The 24,652-nt window shown below is 40.1% G+C and overlaps 2 protein-coding genes across 5 annotated transcripts in view; both read right to left on the reverse strand.

Moving 5' to 3' along the window:
* Positions 1-8,128, reverse strand: part of RAI2 (retinoic acid induced 2) — a 386,296-nt gene extending 378,168 nt beyond the window's left edge. For 3 of the 4 annotated variants that reach the window (XM_021080591.1, XM_021080586.1, XM_021080587.1), the window contains exon 1: positions 7,718-8,112. The gene's annotated coding sequence lies outside the window, so the exon portion shown is untranslated. Of the gene's footprint in view, positions 1-7,717 lie in introns of all 4 variants that reach the window. The other variant, XR_002340845.1, reaches the window with a different exon arrangement.
* The window catches only part of BEND2 (BEN domain containing 2), a 68,140-nt gene continuing 54,339 nt past the window's right edge, over positions 10,852-24,652 (reverse strand). Inside the window, exons 12-17 of the mRNA XM_021080613.1 lie at positions 24,172-24,325; positions 23,770-23,895; positions 23,102-23,237; positions 22,008-22,227; positions 18,301-18,504; positions 10,852-12,641 (exon numbers count right to left, since the gene is read on the reverse strand). Coding sequence (XP_020936272.1) covers positions 12,445-12,641; positions 18,301-18,504; positions 22,008-22,227; positions 23,102-23,237; positions 23,770-23,895; positions 24,172-24,325 — 1,037 coding nt within the window. The 3' untranslated portion in view covers positions 10,852-12,444. The remainder of the gene's footprint in view (positions 12,642-18,300; positions 18,505-22,007; positions 22,228-23,101; positions 23,238-23,769; positions 23,896-24,171; positions 24,326-24,652) is intronic.

Genomic DNA, 24,652 nt, shown 5'->3' on the forward strand with positions numbered 1-24,652 from the left:
CCAAGGAAGATATACAGATGGCCAACAAACACATGAAAAAATGCTCAACATCGCTGAATATAAGAGAAATGCAAATCAAAACTACCATGAGATACCACCTCACACCAGTCAGAATGGCCATCATTAATAAATCCACAAATAACAAGTGCTGGAGGGGCTGTGGAGAAAAGGGAACCCTCCTGCACTGTTGGTGGGAATGTAAACTGGTGCAGCCACTATGGAGAACAGTTTGGAGATACCTTAGAAATCTATACATAGAACTTCCATATGACCCTGCAATCCCACTCTTGGGCATCTATCCGGACAAAGCTCTACTTAAAAGAGACACATGCACCCGCATGTTCATTGCAGCACTATTCACAATAGCCAGGACATGGAAACAATCCAAATGTCCATCGACAGAGGATTGGATTCGGAAGATGTGGTATATATACACAATGGAATACTACTCAGCCATAAAAAAGGATGACATCATGCCATTTGCAGCAACATGGATGGAACTAGAGAATCTCATACTGAGTGAAATGAGCCAGAAAGACAAAGACAAATACCATATGACATCACTTATAACTGGAATCTAATATCCAGCACAAATGAACATCTCCTCAGAAAAGAAAATCAATCATGGACTTGGAGAAGAGACTTGTGGTTGCCTGATGGGAGGGGGAGGGAGTGGGAGGGATCGGGAGCTTGGGCTTATCAGTCACAATGTAGAATAGATTTACAAGGAGATCCCGCTGAATAGCATTGAGAACTATGTCTAGATACTCATGTTGCAACAGAAGAAATGGTGGGGGAAAAACTGTAATTGTAATGTATACATGTAAGGATAACCTGACCCCCTTGCTGTACAGTGGGAAAATAAAATTAAAAAAAAAAAAAAAAAAAAAAAAAAAAAAAAATAAAATAACTTTTGATTTAAAAACAACAACAACAACATGGATTTCAAGGATTACAAACCAAGTATTTCAAGGGCCACATGACAGGTAGAATGTAAGGACAAGGAAGTTCATTCCACTAAACACAACCCACCGTGGTCCAGCCCCTGCTTTCCACGCCTGATCTGATAGGCACAGGCCATTCCTGAAGGAGACAAGTGTGACTCTGCCTGAAGGGAGGTTAGTGCTCTCCTTGTAGCCCGAGGGGGAAAGTCATTGCCATTCCCATGGACTGTCCCTCAAATTTCTCCAAATTACAGGGCAAGAGATAATGAGTCACCCTGTCCTCATCAATGCAGTGAGCTAAGCAAAACAGAGCTACAACTCCTAGAGCCAGCAGATTTCAAATATTTTTGGATTGTAACTTGAAAACGAATACATTTTACATGGCAACCCAGTTCCTCAATAGGATATAGATGCCAAACTGAGACATTTTCCAAAATAATACTGTCCTTTGCTATTTTCTATTTAATTTTTTTTTTTAAAGTGCTAGTCCCAACTCACTAAACTGACTTCACCACCACTGACAGGAAATGACCTACAGTGTGAAAGACACAATGCTAGAGGGCCAAAACTCAACTGTGTTTTTGCATTAGACTGGATTCACAGAAGATCTTTTGCTCTGGCTTTATTTATTGCTAAAAATCCCACTATTTGCCAAAGGAAACTTTTCTCAAAGGATGTCCAATTGCAATCTCAGAGCCAGCCTGGTCCAAATGCATAAATGCCCCTTTCAGCACTCTTCTTTTAGGTCACATATTCCATTGTCTGTGAATATTATTTGAATAAAAATCAGTCTATTTTAATTACACATATACTTACATTGTAAATTATTCAACAATAATGCCTCTCCACACCTATTTTTATCCATTGCCCAGAATCACCACAGTAAATATGCAGACAAGTATCTTCCATCTTTTGTGATGCGTTCACATATTACCCATAACCACACATAAATGTTTGGGTTTTTTTTTTCTTTTTTAGGGCCATAGGCATGGCATATGGAGGTTCCCAGGATAGGAGTCCAATCAGAGCTACAGGTGACGGCCTACACCACAGCCACAGCAACACCAGATCCGAGCTGCATCTGCGACCTACACCAGAGCCCATGGCAACACCAGATCCTTAACCCACTGAGCGAGGCCAGGGATCGAACCCACATCCTCATGGATGCTAGTCAGATTCGTTTCCACTGCGCCACAACGAAAACTCCATAAGTGGTTTTTAATAATGAAAATGGAATTGTATTACATTTACTTTTTTGTGATTTGTCTGAACTTAAGAGATATCTCTTTGTGAGTCAGGACACAAATTTCAAATCAATTTATCTAGATGGATCACATTCTTCTTTTCGATAGTACTTTGTTGAGACAGAACTTATATACAATAAATGCACATAAGCACGCTTAAGGACCTTTTACATATATACTTCCTCTTGCAACTTCCATTCAGATCAATATGCAGAACATTTCTATCAGGCCAGAAGAATTCTCATGCCTGTTCCAGTCAATACCACCCCCCACAGAGTGAACCACTGCTCAGACTTCTAACACCGAGCCTTAGTTTTGCCTTCACATTCATGGGCTCATATAGTAGCTATTTTTCCGTGTCTGGATTCTCTTATGCAACATAATACCTTTGAGATTTATCCATGTTTTTGCACATATTGGTAGTTTTATGGGTTTGGGGGTTTTTTGTTTTGTTTTTAGTATTTTTTTATTAAAATATAGTTGATTTGCAATGCTTCTTCAATTTCTGTTGTACAGCAAAATGACTCAAGCATCAACAGTTCCCTGTGCTGTACAGGAGGCCCCCATTGCCCGTCCGTTCCACAAGTAACCATTGGTGGAATGGTGCTCCCACCACAACTGAGGTCATTTCCAGCCTGGGGTTCTCATGCATGAAGTTACTATGAACATTCTTTTAGAAACCTTTCTGGGGGCACGGCACTCTTTTTCCTTGAGAATATACTTTTAATTGTTGGGTGATAGTGCATGTTTAATTTTATTAGAGGCTACCGAACATTTTTCGACAGTAACTGTGCCATTTTATACTCCTACCAACAGTGTATGGAGTTCCAGTGGTTGCAGTCCTCGCCAGTACTCTGTACTGTCAGTCCTTTAGATGGGTGCTGCTATCGCCTTCCAATTTTAACTTGCATTTTCCTGATAACCAATGATATTGGGCACTTTTGCATATGTTCATTGGCCATTCCTGTATCTTCTTTTACAAAGTGCCCATTCAAGAGCTTTGCCCAGGAGTTCCCACTGTGGTGAAACAGGATTGGCAGCGTTTCTGGACACAGATTCACTCACTAGCCTGGCCACCAGTTAAGGACCTGCTGTTGCCACGGCATAGGCTGCAACTGTGGCTTGGACCTGATCCCTGGCCCAGGAACTCCATATGCTGTGCGTGGGGCAGCCAAAAAGAAAAAAAAATTTTTTTTTCATTTTTAAAAAAAAATTTAAAAAGCATTTTGCCCATTTTTTTCTTTTCTTTTTATGGCCACACCTGTGACGTATGGAAGTTCCTGGGCTGGGGTCAAATTGGAGCTGCAGCTGAAGGCCTATGCCACAGCCATGGCACCACTGGATCTGAGCTGCATAGGCAGCCTATGGCATGGCTTGTGGCAACACTGGATTCTTAATGCACTCTGCGAGCCCAGGGATCAAACCCACCTCCTCACGAACACTATGTCGGGTTCTTAACCAACTGAGCCACAACGGGAACTCCAAATTTTGCCCATTTTAAAATTGGGTTGTTCATCATTTTGTTATTGATTTATATAATTTTTAATATATAATGGATATAAGTCCTCTATCAGACCTATGTACTGTGAATATTTTCAATCTAGGTTTTGCTTTTCACTTAAATATATCTGCTACATTCTTTTTAGTGGATGCATATTTTCCCATTGTAATACCAGTTCTCTATCAATGGATATTTACACTCATGGGGGAAAAAAAATCTGTGCTTCAGTGGAAAACTATACATTGTTTAGAGCACATTGCTCTTGGTTATCTGATTCTGATTTTCCATTTGTCAACTTTAAGTAACTGACAGCAATGCAAAATGATTCTTATCTACAAACGTGCAAATAAATTGTCTGGTGAAGCTTCAAATGACTATCCTCTTCGGCTATGGCATAAGCCAATTTTGCCTCCATTTGCACTATAATTTTAATATTCCTAATCGATAAATGTATCTATTCTTTGGATTGTCCTTTAAAATGATTGTGACATCTTACACATTTCCTCGTTAGTAGTGAGTTAACTAAAATCTCTAACATGTTCCTTTTATGTCTGCAGGAGAAGCATATTTTACCTTTTTAAAAAATTATTCTTTAACACATTGTTCCTAATTTTTTATTCTATTACAGAGGATGCTGCAATCCTTATTGCGCATCTTTGTGTAGAAATCTCTCTCAAGACTAAGAAGCCCTAATGCAACCTCACACTCCAAATCAAACCAACTCTGATGAATAGATTTAACAAGTTCAGTTACATGAAGGCACAGAAGATGAACAAAGAGAACTTATATTGTAACAAGGGGAAAGATCAAATTAGGCTCAAGCCAAACTAATGGTAGAATTTCAGGCATGGTCAGACAAGGTGAATGAGGAATGTCTTTGTTTATTGGGCACCTGCTACTTCCAGACCACTGTGTTGGGCGTGAATGACACAATCTTTGCCTTTAGGAAGCTCAGGAATTAGTGGTTTTACAAGGCTACTAAAAGAGGTAGGAAAGACAAGGTCAAAAACGGTGCCACCAAAGATCTAAGAAACAGACACTGGAGACCTCAGCTTGAGGGTGGTCCAAAATCCCAAGGTGGAAAATTCTCAAGAGATTATTAGGAAGTTGCTAAAGAATCTCTGAAACCCCTCTTTCCACTGTACCCCAACCTATCTGCAGCAGTGAAGTCTGTGACTCTCATGAGTTCTCTAGGAAACGTCTGTAAAGCTCAGTCGGCTCAGGTGTTTCAATTGTGGAGAAAAATGGCTTTTTCTTCTGCCTTCAAATTTCATGCAAGCTTCATTCACGGGAATCACACTGAGACAGAGGTTCTAGGAAATGTGGTTCTCAGCTTCTCTTCTGCAAAGCAGAGATTCTAGAAGGGGGAGGTGGTGCTGTGTTGAGACCTGGCACACAGCTGGGGCTCACTAACTGGGGACCATCATCACTGCTGTCCATGAAGTGGCGGAGACACTGAGGAAGTGCTCAATATCACAGCATTTCCTACTAGAGCTGGCCCTGAAACAACACAGGTTTGAAATGTGTGCATCCACTTATATGTGGATTTTTTCCAATAGTAAACACTACAGCACTACATAATCCATGGCTGGTTGAATCCATAGATATGGAATCTCAGATTTGGAAGAACTGTACATGCAGAGGAAGTGGGTATGGAAAGAGCCAATATAAATTATACATGGATTTTCCACTTTGCAGAAGGTCAGAGCCCCTAACCCTTGTGTTGTTAAAGTGTCGACTGTACTATTTTTCTTGTAGGATTTCTGGCCATTGATCGCCCAACCTTCCCTTTCCCCCATTTGTGCAAGGGCCAAACAAGGACTCAGCAGTCACAAGCCTAGCAGGAAACTACTGAATAATTCAGTAGTATTGAAAAACACATGAAAGGCTGTACAAGTTTGTACTAACAACCCTAGCATAAAAGTGAGACTTGAGGTCTAGTCCTGGCTTTGGCACTAGCAGCTCTATGATTTAGGGCACATCGCCGAATCTTCTTGTAACTGTTGCACTGCAAAATTCAAAAGGCTGTGATACCGAGAAGAGAACATTATCTCTCATGTGTTCATCCCAAAATTGCATAGCATCAGTCCAATCATGAGAACACACTGGACAAACTTAAATTGAGGGACATTCTACAAAATGACTGACCAGTATTGATCAAAAGTGTCAAGGTCAGGAAAAAGAAGCAAAGATTGAGGACTGCCAAAGATGGGAGAAGACTAAGGAGACATGAGAATTAAAATGAAATATAGGCATCTTGGATTGACTCCTGAAAGTGAAAAGAACTTTGGCCGAAAACCTGATGAAATACAAATAAAGACTGGAGTTAATACCATTGTACCAATGTTAATTTCTGAGTTTTGATAGTTGTATCACATTTAAGAAAGCCATTAACATTAGGGGAAGCTGGGTGAAGGGTGTGTGGAAACTCTCTGTACTATTTTTCCAACTCTGTAAATCCAAAATCCTGAAATAAAATGTTAAAAAAAATAAAACTGTGCTATTTAAACTGTATCAAAATTGAATTCATCAATTTGCATTGGGCCCTGCAAATTACGTAGCTGGTCCCGCACGGAAGTATTACCAACGCTGTGGCCCCAGAACCATACCCCTGTCCCTCCCTTCAGGTAAACTTATAGAAACTCACAACTAACCATATCCTCTAGATGTGTTCACAGCACAGGAACAAGACTGTCTGTCCACAAGAAAACCGGTGCAACCTGGTTCGGCCTCAAAAGTGGGACAGCTCACTACCATCTCATTGTAATCGTAAGATCTCTGCCTGACCTCACCATGATAGTTTGACCTGCTTCCAACCCCTATGTCAAAGGACCATACAGGGGCAGAAAAGAGGTGGCACCTCAGTTCCAGAAAGAAACCCACCTATTCCCAGAAAACCGATGTATATGACTCCCTCTCATTAACCTTGCCCTTAAAATCATGCTTTTGTCCCCCAGGTGAGAAGTCGATTTTCGAACTAAATCCCCACTTCTTCATCCTACGGCCATTGAATACAACTTGCGCTGCTAGTATCACAGCTTAGGGGTTTCTTGGCTGCCAGAACCCAAGCGGAAAAACAATCTCCTCTGCTAGCCCCAGGCAGGGAGCCTTGGACTGTCTAGGGCCCAAGTGGGGGTCCAGGCGACCTAATTCGGTAGCAGAAATATATGGCGAACTGGATAAAACCCGTTTCCGTGATGCAAAAAAATGAAGCGGCAGCAAAACAATTCTAAGAGCTCCAGGGGGACCTGGAAGGAGCAGAGATAGAAGCTGCTCCATCTGAACGGGTCTTGTGGACAGAACTAAGAATGGCTCTGGGCCAACGATTAAAGGGCAGATGAGACAAAGAGTTATCTCGGCTGATGGCTGAAAAAAACGACCAGAACCTGATTCTGAAAAAGCTCTCCCAATTCTTGGCAGTGTATAAGCCCCCTACAACTTAGGAGCCACTCCGAGAAAAAAAGGGTGAAACCACCTGCCGATTGGTATCCTCCCAAGCCTATCTGCTTTCTCTTGGTTCTCTCCTTGCAGTTCCGGGCAACTCCAAAGCCTTGAATGACTCAGGCCAAGTGTCTGCTCCAGCGCACGGAGGCCCCAAGTGGAGCTTCAGGGCGACGTCAACAAGATGGCGTCATATAGGTCACCCCGACTTGGCTCACGCTCACAGGAACGGCCAGGACCAGTCAGGGGACAAGACACCCCGACACAACCCTAGAACGCGAGCGTGAGGCTGAAGCACCCCCCGCACGGCAGAGACCCAACAAACGGCCGAGCAAAGTCCGCGATGCGGCTCCACCCGCGACACGGCCCCTCCCGCAGGCCGGCGCCGCGCCGCACGGCGTCTCCCCCGAGCCTCCGGGTCCCGGGGGGAGCGGGGCACAGCCAGCTCCCCGGCACCGTGGGTCGCTCTGCGGCAGCCCCTACTCCAGGCTCCCCCCCCAGAGTTTGCCCGCGGGGAAGCTGCCTGTGGCTGAGAGGAGCCGAGGTGCCGGCAACAACCAGCACTGGGACCTGGGCTGACTTCATACCTGCAGCGCCCGAGTAGGCGTCCCAAGCAGCCGCTTCGCTCAGCTGCAGCACTCTGACCGGGGAACTCGGTGGGGTCGTCTAACTGGGATTTCTGCCGGCCCTAGAGCCTGCTTTGCGACCCTCTGCCCGCGCCAGGCAAGGAGGGCGTCTCCCGACCCGGTCTCACCGGAGAAGCGGACACCTAGAAGCTGCGCCGCCAGTAGCGCGGGAGCTGAGAGGTGGGTGGGCGGGGCTGACAGCCTCCTGAGAAAAGCTGGCCACGCGTGGACGGTTCCCCTCCTACCGCCCCGGCGTGGAGACTAATTCAGAACCGAAGCTAAGGGTAGCTCGAGGCCCACGCCGCCCGGAAAGCTGGAGTGACCCAGGTGAGTTAAACAGCCCGGCGGCCGCGGAGGCAGGTGAGTTAAAACACAGCCCCGCCCACTGTGACTCCCTGGGGCGGGGCGGGGCGGGGCTTGGGGTGGATTGGACCCACCTGGAAGCTATGTAATCAAAGTAGAAATTAAGTGAAAAATAGAAATTAAGTTTTTATAGAAAAACAAATATTTCTTGCCCACCTGTGTAATCCTGAGATTTGTACCTGCCACCCATTAATCTTCCAAATTACTTTTACTAATTATTTGAGAGTACCAATTTTTCCATCTCAAAGTGGATGAGCATATTTTTCTATCACGGTGAAAAAATTCTTTGCAAATTTTAAGTATTGGGAGTGCTTTACTCCTACACAAGAGTGAATGTGGTTAGACTGCCACAATTTGCAGAATGCTGCAGAGATATTCCTTTACTAGATAGGGATATGGGCTATAAAGAAAAGTGAGAACCAGCACTGAACATGGAAGCCTTCCTGGCAAAAAATTAAATATTGCCATATTTTTAAACAAATACTAAAGTATAAAATATTATGCTTTAGTTTACCCAGGAGAGACAAAACACTTCCAAAGTTTTCAACATCCTTACAATTATACCCATGAAAGTAAATTATTGTTACTGACTTTATTCTGTTTTGCTTATCAAACAAGAAAACAAACATCCTAACTATATCACATTTATAAGACTCGCTGGAAAATGTTATCATTAAGTAAAAAAACACTATAGAAGACATTAATAAAAGTTCTATAAACGTATTACATTAAAAAAAAACAACCTAAGCATCAGTATTAAGAATATTTAAAATGTTTATTCATTGTATTTATTTATTTGGAAAATAAAACAATATATTCAAGATAAATTTCTCAAAAACAATCTTATGAACAGACATTTAAAATGTTTTTCATTGGATTAGTACAATAACAGAATTAACCCGTGAAATTTTGTAGAAAAGGTCTAATTTAAATAAGATCTGAAACACCTTTATCAGTTTATTTGGCTCAGTGTGATTTTAAAGAAGTTATGTGTATATTATCATGACTCAAACTGTGGGGACAATTTTACAGACTTTTTTTTAAAAAGGAGTTCCTGCTGTGGCGCAACGGGATCACTGGTGTCTTTGGAGCTCTGGGATGCAGGTTCGATCCCTGCCCTGGCACAGTTGGTTAAGGATCTGGCGGTGTTGATGCAGCTGCAGAGTAGGTCAAAACTACAGCTGGGATCTGATCCCTGGCCCGGGAACTCCATATGCTGCGGGGCGGCCAAAAAAAAAAGAAAGAAAAAAATAAAAGAAAGTGCATTCTAAACTGTGCTATCCAATACAGTTGCCACTATCTACATATAGCCATTTAAATTTTAATCTTAATTAGCTAAAATGAAATACAACTTAAAATTTAGTTCCTCCATCTAATTAGCCACATCTCAAGTGCTCAAAGGCCATGTGTGGCTAGCTACTACCATATTTGGACAATGTAAAATTATAGAATATTACCAACATAATGGAAAGTTTTATTGAACAGGGCTGGTCTAATAACTTGTATAAGTAAAAACCATATTAAAATGAAGTTAACCACATACATCTTGAAAAACTTCTGTAAATAGGAAGTTTTTGTTTTTGTAATTTTGCTTCTAATCTGGGGAACATTTCAGGTACCACAAAATACATATCAAATTCGAAGTCTGCATACACAATTTGAAATTTAATCTTGCCTAGGATATAATTTCACTTTTCTGTATTAACGCTATTGCTAGTAGTTCTTAAAATTATTTGTGAAACGGAATGGTGAAGCCAAAGACTAAAACTTAGATGAATTAATATGCAGTTAAAAATGTGGAAGAATTTTTTTTGGCTTGAATTATCTACTTTTTAAGACCATTGTAGCCATAGCCTAAACATATAAAGATATATGTAGAAATACCATGGTTTTATTAAAACTAAAGGCAACTAATAGCAAATTATTTATTTGAAGAACAGTCTTAAAAATTAAATCTCTTATCTCTATGAAACTATATTTCACTAAAATACACTGAAAGTTGAATTTAATTTTCAAAAGGTGTATGAAAACATGTATCTATTCTACCAACTGATCACATATAACCATCTACCAATTGATCACATATTCTACCAATTGATCACATGTTTCACAAGTCACAAAAATAACAAGATGTTAACTTGTACACAAATTATATTATTTGACCTACTTATTGCTTATTGAATTTCTACTTTGTCTTATTAAAAAACAGAAGTTAATTAATGTCAAATATCTAAGACAAAGCCATGGGTCACAAGCAAATGGCCATAACTAAAGATGGAACCCTCACAAAGAAAAAATCTGCTCTTTGAACAATAACAAGGGATGCTGTAAAACGAATGTAAGTGAGGACTATTCAATAGGTTGAAAGCTAAAAGATGACATTATAACTGACAATGTTTCTTAAACACAAATGATCAAATAATGAAATTATACAATATTTCCTATGCCCGAAACATTCAGTAACTTCACAATAAAGTGCTCAAGTTAAAAATTAAATCCTAGTAAAGAGAGCGGGTATAGATGGATGACTGTGTCACTTTGCTGTACAGCAGAAATTGACAGAACAGTGTAAATCAACTATAATAAAAAAGGTTTTTTAAAATAAATAAAATTCTAGTAAACGACAAGGATCTACTGTATAGCACAGGAAATTATATTCACTATATTGTTATAACCTATAATGGAAAATAATCTGAAAAAGAATATATAGACAGATATAACTGAATCACTTTGCTGTGTACTAGAGTCTAACACAACATTGTAAATCAACTATACTTCAATTAAAAAAAAATTCTATGAGGGGAAATAAATAGGAAGGCTTCATGGAGGAGGTGGCATTCAGTGTGAGGATTTAGATATAATAGTAGTCAAGGGAGGCTGGTTGGGGTGGGCTAGGAAGCCAGTAGGGTGGGGGAGAGAGGGGCACTGCATTGCACCCTGAGTATAAAAAAAAATAAAATTCAGAGTTCCCACTGTGGTGCGGTGGGTTTAAGAACCCCACTGCAGCGGCCCCAGTGGTTGAGAAGGCACAGGTTCAATCTCCGGCCTAGTACAATAAGTTAAAGGATTTGACCATTGCTGCAGCTATGGCATAGGTTGCAGCTGTGGATTCAGATTCCGTCCCTGGCCTGGGAACTTTCACATGCCGCAGGTGCCACCAAAAAAAAAAAAAAAAAATTAATTAAATTGAATTAAATTCGATTTATGAGCAAAATGGAATTTTTAAAAATTCTCCAAGAATCCTGCCAATATCCTTTAAGATCATTTTTAGTTGAACTTCTGATAAAAATTTTTACACTTAAATTTTGCACGATTTAAACTCGTATGCATTTCAATTAGTAGAATTAATCATAAAAACATAGTAAACAGTAAAAACTTTACCTAGACATTTCAGAAACAAACAAACAAAAAAAGCCTAAATCTGGTCAGATTCTTTAATTCATAATGATGTATTCTTAAATTTAAATTACTTCAATAGAACCAAAAGTCTCCTAGTATGATTTTCTATGTTGACTCTTAGCAAAATTCTGTGATAAAATATTACCAGGAGGTAATTAAAAGAATTCTTTTCTTATCAGAAGTAAATCAAAAGAACATAGGTCTCATCTTTGGAAAGCTTTATGTCAAACAATATGATGTCACTGCTATGAATCCTATATGGATGGATGTGTTAAAGAAGCCAGCATAGGAGTTCCCTGGTGGCCTAGAGGTTAAGGATCCAGTGTGGTCACTACTGTGACGAGGGTCCGATCTCTGGCACGGAAACTTCCACATGGCATGGGCACAGCCAAAAATAAAAAGCCGGCATAAGTGTTTCAGTTTTATGTAAACCATACTGCCCTTCTGAATCAGTGTAGCTTCACCTAAGCTCTGTAGCACCAATTCACTTGACAAATAGCAAGTGTTTGCTGCTTTCGAGTCCCCATGCTGGGCACTATCGTTTGCCTATCCAACTGTGGCTCTCTACCTCACTACCTATATCTGTACACCTAACACTCAGATTTCATCTATCGTTAAAGCTTAAAGTGCTATTCTTATTCTACATTAAAACAGACATAACAACAATCTTTAGCAGTTTACTACCATTTTCTTCTTCAGAGCTTCTTACTGGAATACTGCCTATAACTTTATTCATGAGAAGAAACGTTACACATCTTCCTAATGCAATTCTGCCTCCCCTGTGGGCAAAAAAGAACGTTGGCTATTTCCTTAGGTGTGAATTCAGAACTACGATGCCACGACAACATTTTGGAATTAATAACGTGAGAAACAAGATGCTGCAATGGTAAAGAAAAAAAAAATCAGATGGCTGACATTCGAGTACTTCAGTCAGCTAGGTCAGTATCTCTTGGCTCTGATTCTGTTGAAAGGGTCGCTGCTGGAGGCGGCTGTGATTTAGGTGTGGACTTCTTGAAGTCATATCTGAGACTACGAATACAACTATTGATAGCTGTCACACACAATTTCCAGTCATATCCAGCTTCTGATAGGTCACAAGTCGGGTAGATGTCTTGGAGAAACTCTGGTGGTAAAGTCCCAAAATATAACAGTTACTTAGAAATCAATCCTCAGAAAAAGTATTCAACCTTAGAACTATTGCTGTGTCTGTGAAAGGGTCCTTAAGACTTTATTTAATTAAGGACTAGTAGCTACAAACTATTATACACAGGATGGATAAACAACAAGGTCCTAGTGTAGAGCACAGGGAGCTATAGTCAATATCCTTTAATAAACCATAATGGAAAAGAAAAAAGACTTTAATTTTTTTAAAAAAGGATACAAATGTACTTATTTGCAGAACAGAAGCAGACTCACAGACTTTGAAAAACTTAGCTTACCAAAGGGGACAGGTGGGGGGGGGGCGGGAGTAATAGACTGGGGTGTGGGATTAGCATATACACACTGAGGTATATGGAACAACTGGCCAACGGGGACCGGCCGTATAGCACAGGGAACTCTACCCAGTATTCTGTGACAATCTATGTGGGAAAGGAACCTGAGAGAGAACGGATATGTGTCTGTGTATGACTGGGTCACTTTGTTGTACAGCAGAAATTATCACAGCCTTGTCAATTAACTATACTTCAATAAAACTTAAAAAAACACATCGACTATAACTATTATTAAATCAGCTGAACAAATCTTTTCATCTGAAAGGATAATACTATGAAATAGCACCATTCTTAAATCACACAAGAAAACCACAATACCCCATCATCTTGCTGCTTAAACAGAATGGAAACCCTCTGCTCTCTTTGGTACCCAACATAAACTTTTCTTATTCTCGAATTTATCCAATTTGTCCATGCATCTAGCATGTTATTCATTACATCAAATAGAGACATGCTAATAAAATTCTGTAACATGCTAGAGGCTGCAATGTCTTTCATATTTTTAGAGGGAGGTAGCTGTAAACTGCTAAATTCTTTGTACTGCTTGGTTACTCTCAGACAAAAGGAATGAGTCTTAGGATCTCGCGTTAGATGGAAACTTCTTTAACAAAAGGTGACAGAGCAACATGGCTCAAGGAGCACTCTTAGAGAAAGTAGGAGGACAAAGAGAAAGGTGGGGAAGAAAAATGTCACCTAGAAGAGAAGAACTGCCCTTGCATACTTTTTTAGGTAATTTCCTAAGTACCTTTGAGCTCTTATAAAAGGATCTGGCAATCACTACAGGCCAGCATTAGTTAGCTATATTAATATCATTTGTTTTGATAGGATAAATAGGCTAGGAAATCAGGACAATGCCATAAACACAGTTTACCTCTAAATTTTTAGCAAGGCATGTGACAAAGTTGAAAAGCTTTCAAATGGGCTAGTAGATCCTGGAAGGAAGCTTTTAGTGGTATGTCGCTGGATTCAGTATCAAGCTCTATCCTGCTGTACTTTTTGTAGTAACAAAACAGAAGTTGTGGATAGAAGGCCTGTCCCATATCCCAGTGACGGCAAAACTGGAACAGATAACTAACAGACTGAAAGACAAATAGGTACCTGCAAAGCTTTCAATAGATTGCAATGAGGAACCTAAATTGGTTGGTGTTTCCAAAAGTGTATTTTCTGAAACACTAGTCATAAAAGAAGTTTCTGAGAAAGAAGAGTTTCAGAAAATACACTTTGGGAAACACCAACCAATTTAGGTTCCTCGTTGCAATCTGTTGAAAGCTTTGCAGGTACCTATTTGTTGCCAAGGGGAAGGGGAGGGAGTGGAGGGGACTGGGAGCTTGGGGTAAAGAGATGCAGAATGTTGCCTTCAGGATGGAGGAGCAATGGGATCCTGCTGTGTAGCACTGGGAACTCTGTCTAGTCACTTAGGATGGAACACGTAACGTGAGAAAAAAGAATGCATACATGTATGTGTAACTGGGTCACCACGCTGTAAAGTAGAAAAATATATATATATAAATAAATAAATAAATAAATAAATTTTTAAAAAGGAAGTTTCTTGGGGTGGGGGTAGGGGAGGTGGGAAAGATTCTAGCTGTGCAACCAAGAAATGCTTAACTGCAACGTCAGCCTTCACTGAAAAATCCCACAGTAAAGAGATCCGCTGATTCAAAGGTAACAAATACAAATTAGTGAGGCACATTAATGAAGGAAATGAATACATAAAGACAACAGAGGATCAAGACTGTGGAAACCTGGGCAGGCTGGAAAGCCCAAAAGCATTCAAAACATGTTTTAAAACAGAGTCAAGGAGTTCCCTGGTGGCTCAGTGGGTTAAGACTCTGGTGTTGTCACTGCTGTAGCTCTGGTTACTACTGTGGCGTGGGCTTGAGCCCTTGCCCGGGAACTTCTGCATGCCATGGTCATGGCCAAAAAAAACCCCAGAGTCAAATGAAACATATCTATGGACTGAGGCCGTTGGGGTGCCAGACCAAGATCTTTCCTGGCCACCTGACTAAAAAGCACTTTATTCATGAAGCACCTACTAACATTCAGCTGTCCTTAAGAAACAGAGTTTGGGGAATGCTGCTTAGCAGTAACAGGATAAAATGCAGGAGGAATAAATATAAAATCCTACACTTACATTAAGGAAATACTAACAGTATAAATAGGTGCAGCCTAAATACTAACAATATAAGTACTGTAGAACTTAAAGAATCATTTTTTTAAAGTTTAAAAAATAAAAAGAACTGGATAAATGTGTGTATACAAAAAAAAAAAAAGATTTAGAGGCTTTAGTTGATCATAAATTTTAACTTTTTTTTTTTTTTTTTTTGTCTTTTTGCCTTTTCTTGGGCCGCTCCCGCAGCATATGGAGGTTCCCAGGCTAGGGGTCGAATCGGAGCTGTAGCCACTGGCCAATGCCAGAGCCACAGCAACGCGGGACCCGAGCCGTGTCTGCAACCTACACCACAGGTCACGGGAACGCCAGATCCTTCACCCACTGAGCAAGGCCAGGGATTGAACCCGCAACTTCATGGTTCCTAGTCGGATTCGTTAACCACTGAACTCCGACCATAAATTTTAAAATGGCAAGTGCCATTTCAGGCTAATAGGTAGTAATACTACTGTATTCATTTTAGCCTAATAGGTAATAGTACTATTATATTCTGGGTGAATTTGAATACATATGAAGTTAGTCACTGAATGAGATCATGAAAAATTAGGAAAATATTTATACGAGGAATTACCAAACAAAATGGAGATATTTAAATGGAAAAGTATAAGATGTTGTGGGGGAAAAAAAAAAAAACTGGGAATAACACTTATTCTCCAGTCCCCATGCTTCCATGTAGAGGGATCTCTAAATGGGAAACACTGGAAGAACTGGGCATGTATGATTCAAAAATAAAGCTGATATATTTATCTCCACCTGGCAGATACTAGTGGCTGTCTCTCATTTGGTTTTGAACTTGAAAGTGGGAGAAGAGAGTATATCCATTATCTCCTGATGCATAGAGCAGAAAGTAATAGCTATCATTAAATACTTGAAGGCATAGCATGTGAAAAGTGATTGGCTCTACCATCTTTCGCTCTGGAAGGGACAGGTAGGACGAATGTGCATTACGCACAAGGAGGTAAATTCTGAGTCACGTGGAAGACAAACTCTCTCATGAACTAGAGCCCTTTTACAATGTAGTGGGAGCTTGGGGTTAAGAGATACAAACTATTACCTTTGGAATGGATTAGCAATGAGATCCTGCTGTGGAGCACTGGGAACTATGCCTAGTCACTTATGATGGAGCATGATAATGTGAGAAAAAAGAATGGATACATGCATGTGTAACTGGGTCACCATGCTGTACAGTAGGAAAAAATTGTATTGGGGAATAACAATAAAAAAATAAAAAACAAAAAAATGTAGTGGACGGGTAGAGCCTCCTTGCCTGCCAGCTTGCATCTCTCACCAGCGCCTATCTTAATAAATCTATTTCTTGCCTATCAAAAAATAAATTAGGAGTTCCCGTCGTGGCGCAGTGGTTAACGAATCCGACTAGGAACCATGAGGTTGCGGGTTCGGTCCCTGCCCTTGCTCAGTGGGTTAACGATCCGGCGTTGCCGTGAGCTGTGGTGTAGGTTGCAGACGCGGCTCGGATCCCGCGTTGCTGTGGCTCTGGCGTAGGCCGGTGGCTACAGCTCCGATTCGACCCCTAGCCTGGGAATCTCCATATGCCACGGGAGCGGCCCGAGAAATGGCAAAAAGACAAAAAATAAATTAATTAATTTAAAAAAAAGATATACTCTTGATTTGTAACATAATTCATTAAGGGGTAAAACAAAATGAAATACATAGAGTAATATCTTCAGTCCACTTTTAAGGAACTAATTTATTCCAGACATTAAAGAACTATAAAAGTCACCTTTTCCCCTTCACTTAAAAAAATTTTTTTTGGAAGTTCCCTTGTGGAGCAGCGGGATGAGGATCCAGCATTACCACAGGAGAGAAAACACTGGAATTTAATTCTTATAGAAAGAGTAAAGATTATTTGTGAAACTTTTGTTTTTTAAAAATCACACACAATAGTAAGTCACAATAAAAAAAAGTTTGAAAACAACTAGATGGGGTATATACATATACAATGGCATACTACTCAGCCATAAAAAAAGGACAAAATAATGTCATTTGCAGCAACATGGATGGAACTAGGGACTCATACTAAGTGAAATAAGTCAGAAAGAGAAAGATAAATACCATATGATATCACTTATATCTGAAATCTAATATAAGGCACAAATAAACCTTTCCACAGAAAAGAAACCCGTGGACTTGCAGAACAGACTTGTGGTTGCCAAGGGAGAGGGGGAGGGAGTGGGATGGACTGGGAGTCTGGGGTTAATAGATGCAAACTGTTGCCTTTGGAATGGATAAGCAATGAGATCTTGCTGTATAGCCCTGGGAACTATATCTAGTCACCTGTGATGGAGCATGATGGAAGATAATGTGAGAAAAAAGAATGTACACATGTATGTGTGATGGGTCACTTTGTGTACAGTAGGAAACTGACAGAACACTAAACCAACTATAATGGAAAAAATAAAAAATCATTTTAAAAAACTGGATTAGATGACAGTAAATGCTTACAAAAGGTGCTATAAACCAGATTTCTTTAGTTTAATCTAAAACACAAGTGTTCTTCAAATTTGATGGATGAGAAACATCATATGAAGGCAGGAATCAGAAGAAATAGCTGAGATCAGGTCAGGGCTCAGTACTGTATCTTTGCTGGGTACCAGCGACACAAGTAAGATATATTCTGCTTGTTGCTTGTTCTAAATTTTAGACTTCACAGACTTGCTTCTGGAAGTTTTATTATCTCATCTATTGATGTCATAAAGACTACACTACGCTTATATGCCCAAGAAAAAACTAACAAATTAATCTGCTCTGCTATTGTTGACACTTTCTACAAACTGACAAAGCCCAGCGGCTTCGACCTTGATCTTCAATAAAGGAAGACATTTGAGTTTCCATACATCTGACAGTCCATATGAGGGGCCAGAGTCAATAATGCCTTTCCTGTTCTAATAATGCCACTCAAGACAGAGCAATTAGCCCTGAGAACCCAAATGCAAAAAGAAACACATTCATGAACCTGCTCCATTATACCCTAATGAAGGAATTAGTAAAAGAGCTCCCTCGCTCCTCAGAACACATACAAACTGAATGACTTTTTCTTTCTGTCCTTCTCTAACATACACTGCTTTTATTTAGTCTCACATACTTGACATGTGACAAACCTCGGAGAGCGTTAATCTTATTGGCGCTACAGGCACACATGCCCCTCCCCAGACTGCCGAAGATGTTACTTTTTATTAGGACTTCCTCTGTGAACAGGTTTTGAATAAGATATCTGGCTGACAGCTCTGGGCGAGACTTCTTTTTTGCTGTGTTCAGGACCGATTTTGGCATCCATATATTTCTCCATGGATTTCCAAAATATTCTAGAAGCAAAAGAGAAAGACGTCAATTTTTGTGGCAAGTGAGGTCAAGTTTTTTAGAAGGCTGTAACAGAAAAGTTGAGGTTTCTGAATTTTTAGGCTCAAGAATTTTAGAGGTGAAAACAATTCAAGCTTTTAAGTTTTTAGTGTATCATGAGACAGCTTGAGAAATTAGACAGGAATCACAGCTGCTGTGATTACATGTGCTCTGATTGTTCAAGAGGACAATTCAGTATTCTGCTACCTTTTAGGATACAATCAATTTTAACATTACATTTGGTAACAAATTATAAGTAGTTTTAATGAACTGTTTTGCTACTTATAAAAAAGGCTTATTCAAAATTAAGCACCATGATTCTTAGTAAAATATTTACGCTTTTTTAAATGTAGGCTTTCTCTTTGGTATTAAACTCATCATTTAAAAATCAAACTCTTTTTTTTTTTTGGCATATGGAGGTTCCCAGGCTAGGAGTCCAGTCGGAGCTGTAGCCGCCGACCTATACCACAGCCACAACAATGCGGGATCTTTAACACACTGAGCAAGGCCAGGGATAGAACCAACATCCTCGAGGATACTAGTCAGGTTCATTAACCACTGAGCCACATTGGGAACTCCTCAAACTCATTTTAAAATATCATATTTTATATAACTTACCTGAACTGAAAAATAAATTTTAAGCCTATTTTTATCTTTCAGTTCTAGATCCTAAGCCCCACCATCTCTCTTCAGTTCACAGTGATTCAAATTAATCATACTTAAAAAACATTACAATGTATACATAACAAAGAATTGCTTGTTAAAGAAAATATATAATACAAATACGATTCTTACAAGTTAATAAAAATATTTTTCATCTTGGAACATCTGTCATTTAATGCGTAACAGTATAAACTGTTGAGCCTTCCAGATTTAACAAGAGAGATTAAATTAGTTTAAAAATTCACTCAGTGGGCCCAAAGACTTAACATCTTTAATCAAGCAATACTTATCGAGTCAGAAAGAGGTTAATACTCTTTAACCTGGTAATTCAAAATCTGAGATCCTAATTTAAGAAAAGAATCCAAAAATGTTCAAAGCTATACAAATGAAGATTCTTTTATTGGCAGCATGACTAATAATCCCTGAAAAATCCCCAAACAAAAACCAAAAACTTTAAAAAAACAAAATAACATTAACAAAAAGAGGGAGGTAGTTAAATAAATTGCACTATACTTATTCAATGGAATGTTATAAACATTAAATATTGAATGCAATGACTATAAAGATTGGAGATTTCCTTTTTTTTTTTTTTTTTTTTTTTTGCTTTTTAGGGCCACACTTGCAACACATGGAGGTTCCCTGGCTAGGTGCTGAACCGGAGCTGCAGCTGCCGGCCTACACCACAGCCACAGCAATGCGGGTCCAAGCCACATCTGCAACCTACATCACAGTTCATGGCAATGCCGGATCCCCGACCCACTGAGTGGGGTCAGGGATCAAACCCGCAACCTCATGGATACTAGTCAGATTCGTTTCCGCTACATCACAATGGGGACGTCCCAAGACTGGAGATTCTTGAGGAAAAACATAAACATATCATGTTAAAAGGAAGGTAATTTATATGGAGGCCGTAATTCTTTAAAAGGTTCATAAGAGAAAAAACTGGGAGTTCCTGTCCTGGCTCAGTGGAAACGAATCTGACTAGCATCCATGAGGACACAGGTTTGATCCCTGGGCTTGTTCAGTGGGTTAAGGATCCAGCGTTGCCGTTAGCTCTAGTGTAGGTCACAGATGTGGCTTGGATCTGGCATCGCTGTGGCTGGGGTATAGGCCAGCAGCTGTAGCTCCAATTCAACCCGTGGCCTGGGAACCTCCATATGCCGCAGGTTTGGCCCTAAAAAGACCAAAAAAAAAAAAAAGAAGAAGAAGAAGAAAATTTAAATGTTCCTAATAGCTTTTAAGTTATCTTGATTGTGGAAACTTTTCTTCCCTCCTAAATATTTTCCAGTTTTTCAATAAAATGATATAATAGACTACACCCAATTTGTGGTGGCTACTTGCCTACAAATTGCTTAGTTGCCCCGTCCCCTGATTCTAGCTAAATCAGGGTCAGAGACCTGTAACCCAAGATCCCTAAATCAGATTCTTTCTCCTGGGAATCTGAATAATAACAAGAGAAAACTAGAACCTGGAAATCATGGCAGCTACAAACACAGAGCCTGAAATTCTTCAATGGACCTCGGATGCCACTGTCTTGGGGCTGCTCTGACTCCTGCTTGGGGCTCCTTGGGGCTGCTTGGGGCTGTTCTTTGCTTCTTTTATTTATTTTATTTTTATTTTTATTTTTTATTTTTTGTCCTTTTAGGGCCGCACCCAAGGCATATGGAGGTTCCCAGGCTAGGAATCTAAGAGGAGCTGCAGCCGCCTGTCTACACCACAGTCACAGCAACGCGGGATCCAAGCCATGTCTGCAACCTACACCACAGCTCGTGGCAACGCCAGATCCTTAACCCACTGAGCAAGGGCAGGGATCAAACCCAAAACCTCATGGTTCCTAGTCAGATTCATTTCCGCTGCACCACGACAGGAACTCCACTTCTTTTAATCTAGGAGCTATTCATCCAGTGATTTTTGTTGATGTGGTTTCATTTGACCAGAGTCTGTTTCTATGGTGTACAATCTGAGCAAATACCATAGTTATATGACTTTTGTAATGGAAAAAATGTACTATAAAAATACATCACTTAAATAATTTCGTTTGAACAGGTTCACAGATAATATTCTACTTAGGGTTGACGTGGTGGCAAGGGAGAGACAGAAAATAGTTTTGCTACCTTGGGTGCCAGTAAACCCTAGCATCCTGAGGAAAGACACTGGGAAGTATGAGTGGCAGATGGCACAGTCACCTATGGAACCCAATGTCACTTGACACTAATGGAACAGGGTATGCCTCTGGCAGATAGCTAGGCAGTGAGGGTACAATATTCTGAGCAATGGGATTCATTAATTCATGCAAAAACTTTCTCTTTAGAAGCATCTGCATTGTGCCTGGCACACAGAGAGCAAGACCCCTGAATTGCTTCTGGCTGATCCAGCTATAGCTCCTTCTCTTTTACCTGCAGAAAAGGTGACTAATCCGAGTTCACACTAGTCAAAGGGGTCGGCCAAGAACTGCTTTCCAAAGGGAAAAATAACAGATTTTAACTTAATGTTAAAAACTATCAGTCTCAGAACTAGGTATCTGTATTTCATTAATTCACTAATATAAGAGATTAAGTTATTTAGATTTCTTATGAAAATTTTCAAACATGCATAAAAATCAAGTAGTATGAGCCCCACAAATACATCCCCCAGATTCAACATTTATCATCAAAGGAACTTTATTTATTTATTTATTTTTGGCCGCACTTGCACATGTGGAAGTTCCTGGGCCAGGGATCGTATCTGAGCCACAGCAGTGACAATCCCGAGTCCTTAACCACTATGCCACCAGATAACTCCCAAGAGAACCTATTTTACAACTTACCCAGTGTTTCATAAGAGACTGTTGAATTATCAGTGGAAAGTTCCTTAATTTCTTCAGGAAGAACACTGCTGTTCTGCTGAGAATTCTCATTTTCTCCTCTTTCTGAGAAGGCTGCTCGCCGAGGTAACTGGGAACCACCATCACCATCCCTTTTATCATGTGAATCTGCACACTTTGGTGCACCACGATTGGGAGGCTCTTTATTGTTGTGAACAGTTTTCTGCCGAAATACAAGATTGTATCTATAAACAAAGTCCCATAGTGGGGAAATACAGACATGCTCCATTATCCCCAGGTTGGTGGGGAAGCGATTGTTTCTAATAAGGTGGGCTGAAGACCACAAAAACTGTGTGGCATGATCCAAGTATATGGGGGATTCTTCCTCCAGCTGCCATGACTCACTGCTTCTTGGGGGACCTGGGACTGGGTAGCTGACTAATGAACTGAATAATTTCTGGCACAAAGTAAGTGCTTAATAAACATCTTATAAATAAACGAACAAATGAGTTTCTCAAAGATAACAACTTTTGGGGGTTTTATGCATGTTTTTGTTTTCTCTTTCTTCATATCTGCCTGCACATTTGAAGATTTGAATTACTTTAGCAATCCCACTCAGCAAATTCAACCAGAATCTCTGGTGGAGGCAGTGGGAGAGCTCAGGCATTAAGAACTTTTTTTAAAACGGTCTCACAGAGTTCCCATCATGGCTCAGTGGTTAACGAACCTGACTAGTATCCATGAGGACAAGGGTTCGATCCTTGGCCTCACTCAGTGGATTAAGGACCTGGCGTTGCCATGAGCTGTGGCATAGGTCACAGACACAACTCGGATCCCGTGTTGCTGTGGCTGTGGTGTAGGCTGGCAGCTACAGCTCCGATTCGACCCCTAGCCTGGGAATATCCATATGCTGCGGTGCAGCCCTAAAAAGACAAAAGACTAAATAAATAAAAGCGTCTCACGTTTCTAATATATATACCTAGAACTAACAACCACTGCTCTAGATTGGGGCTTATCAAACTTCGATGAGCGCACAAGTCAACTAGGAGTCTGGCTAAAAGTGAGTCTGGTGTAAAACTCAAGACTGCGTTCCTCACGAGCTTCCAGTGGTGCTGCTGCTGCTGCTGCTGCTGCTGCTGCAGGTCCAGGACCCTCTTTGAGTGGTGAGGACCTATCCCTCTCCCAATCAAGTACACAGCATGCACTTGGCAGATGCTGCCTCTCTTCTGACGCCTAAGCAAATATGCAAATTACCATTTTCCAGGCAGTATCACAATTTTACATTCAAATGTTTAGGGTATAATTTTTGTAGGATATAAAAGGGAATGTGAAAAATAAGCAGATTTGGTTTCATACAGATGGTGCTTGAGCTATCACTGAAATCAAGCCGTTCACCAGGAAAACATAAGCTCAGCTACAAATATTCTTGGCAAATGGTTTCCATAAACTTACTCTAGAGATACAGGAGTGACTAGACATGGTGAGAATAAAATGGGGGCTTTAGAGAGGTGGGTGGAAATTAGGAATTGTCATCAAGTTAAATGCTTCAATAGGAGAAGGCAATAGATATGACACTCGTCCCTACTGAGCTATCCGTGTCTAAAATATAAAACAAACCAACCAAAAAAACCTCAAATTCACTCTGAAGGCAGAACAGGTGAGTGAGAAGCCAGATTCCCATTTACCATAGATGGGAATAAAGTATTATGGAAAAGAGTATAAAATATCTGGGATAACTTAACTTCATGGCATGCATTATCTTCACCAGTTTCTGTCATCACTGAAGTCAAGTAAAGAATTACTTTCCTTTTCTCCTGTGCCATCCATAACTGCCACTAGAACAGCTAAGTAGCACCACAGTCTGTTTTCTTCTGTGTTACTCTGTGGGATACTGAAAAAGATTTGCCAAATATCTTTGTAGCTGAAATTTTTTTCTAGTACAGCCATTGGCTTCAAATGTACTAGTTACAATACTATCTGTGATTTATTTTATATTTAGGATACTTTTATGGGGCACAAATGTCAAAGAGTGAAATAAACATGCATATGCTTTTGAGTGAACATACTCTGCTCCTAAGTTAAATAACCAAGATTTTGAGCACACGGATTGAAGATCCTGTATGTCATGCTATCAGTTCTGGAACTGCCCAGCGTATGCACTAATACTTAGTGGCCATATTTAGATAAAAAATAACTTACGGTTGTTCTTTTGGCTTCAGAACATAAATGGCCGATCAGAGAATTGATATCAGAAATACAGGCTTGCCAGTCTTTTCCACATTCACGCAAATCATGGTTGGGAAAAATTGCTGCCAGATGTTCTGCAAACAGCGGAAAGAATTCGCAAAAATTAGGGGGAAAATTAACAAAGAAACTGACAAGGAATTTTTTTATTTAAAATACTGAAATTATCTATTTTTAATTGTCATTCTTTTCTCTAACTCTAAGGGTTTAGAAATTCCACCCAAAGAGGATGCTTAGCTGAATATCTCATTTCTCATAATGTGTACTTCCCTAAAACACTGACCTAGGGAGCCAATAATGAGGTTTTAGTGCTTTAAAAAAAAAAAAAAAAGTGTGTAACAGAAAGTGCACTATTTCAGGGTGCTAAGGCCTGCCTTTTCATAACCCTGTGGAGAAATTAGAAC

This window comes from Sus scrofa, chromosome X (assembly GCF_000003025.6).
Source record: "Sus scrofa isolate TJ Tabasco breed Duroc chromosome X, Sscrofa11.1, whole genome shotgun sequence".
NCBI lineage: Eukaryota > Metazoa > Chordata > Mammalia > Artiodactyla > Suidae > Sus > Sus scrofa.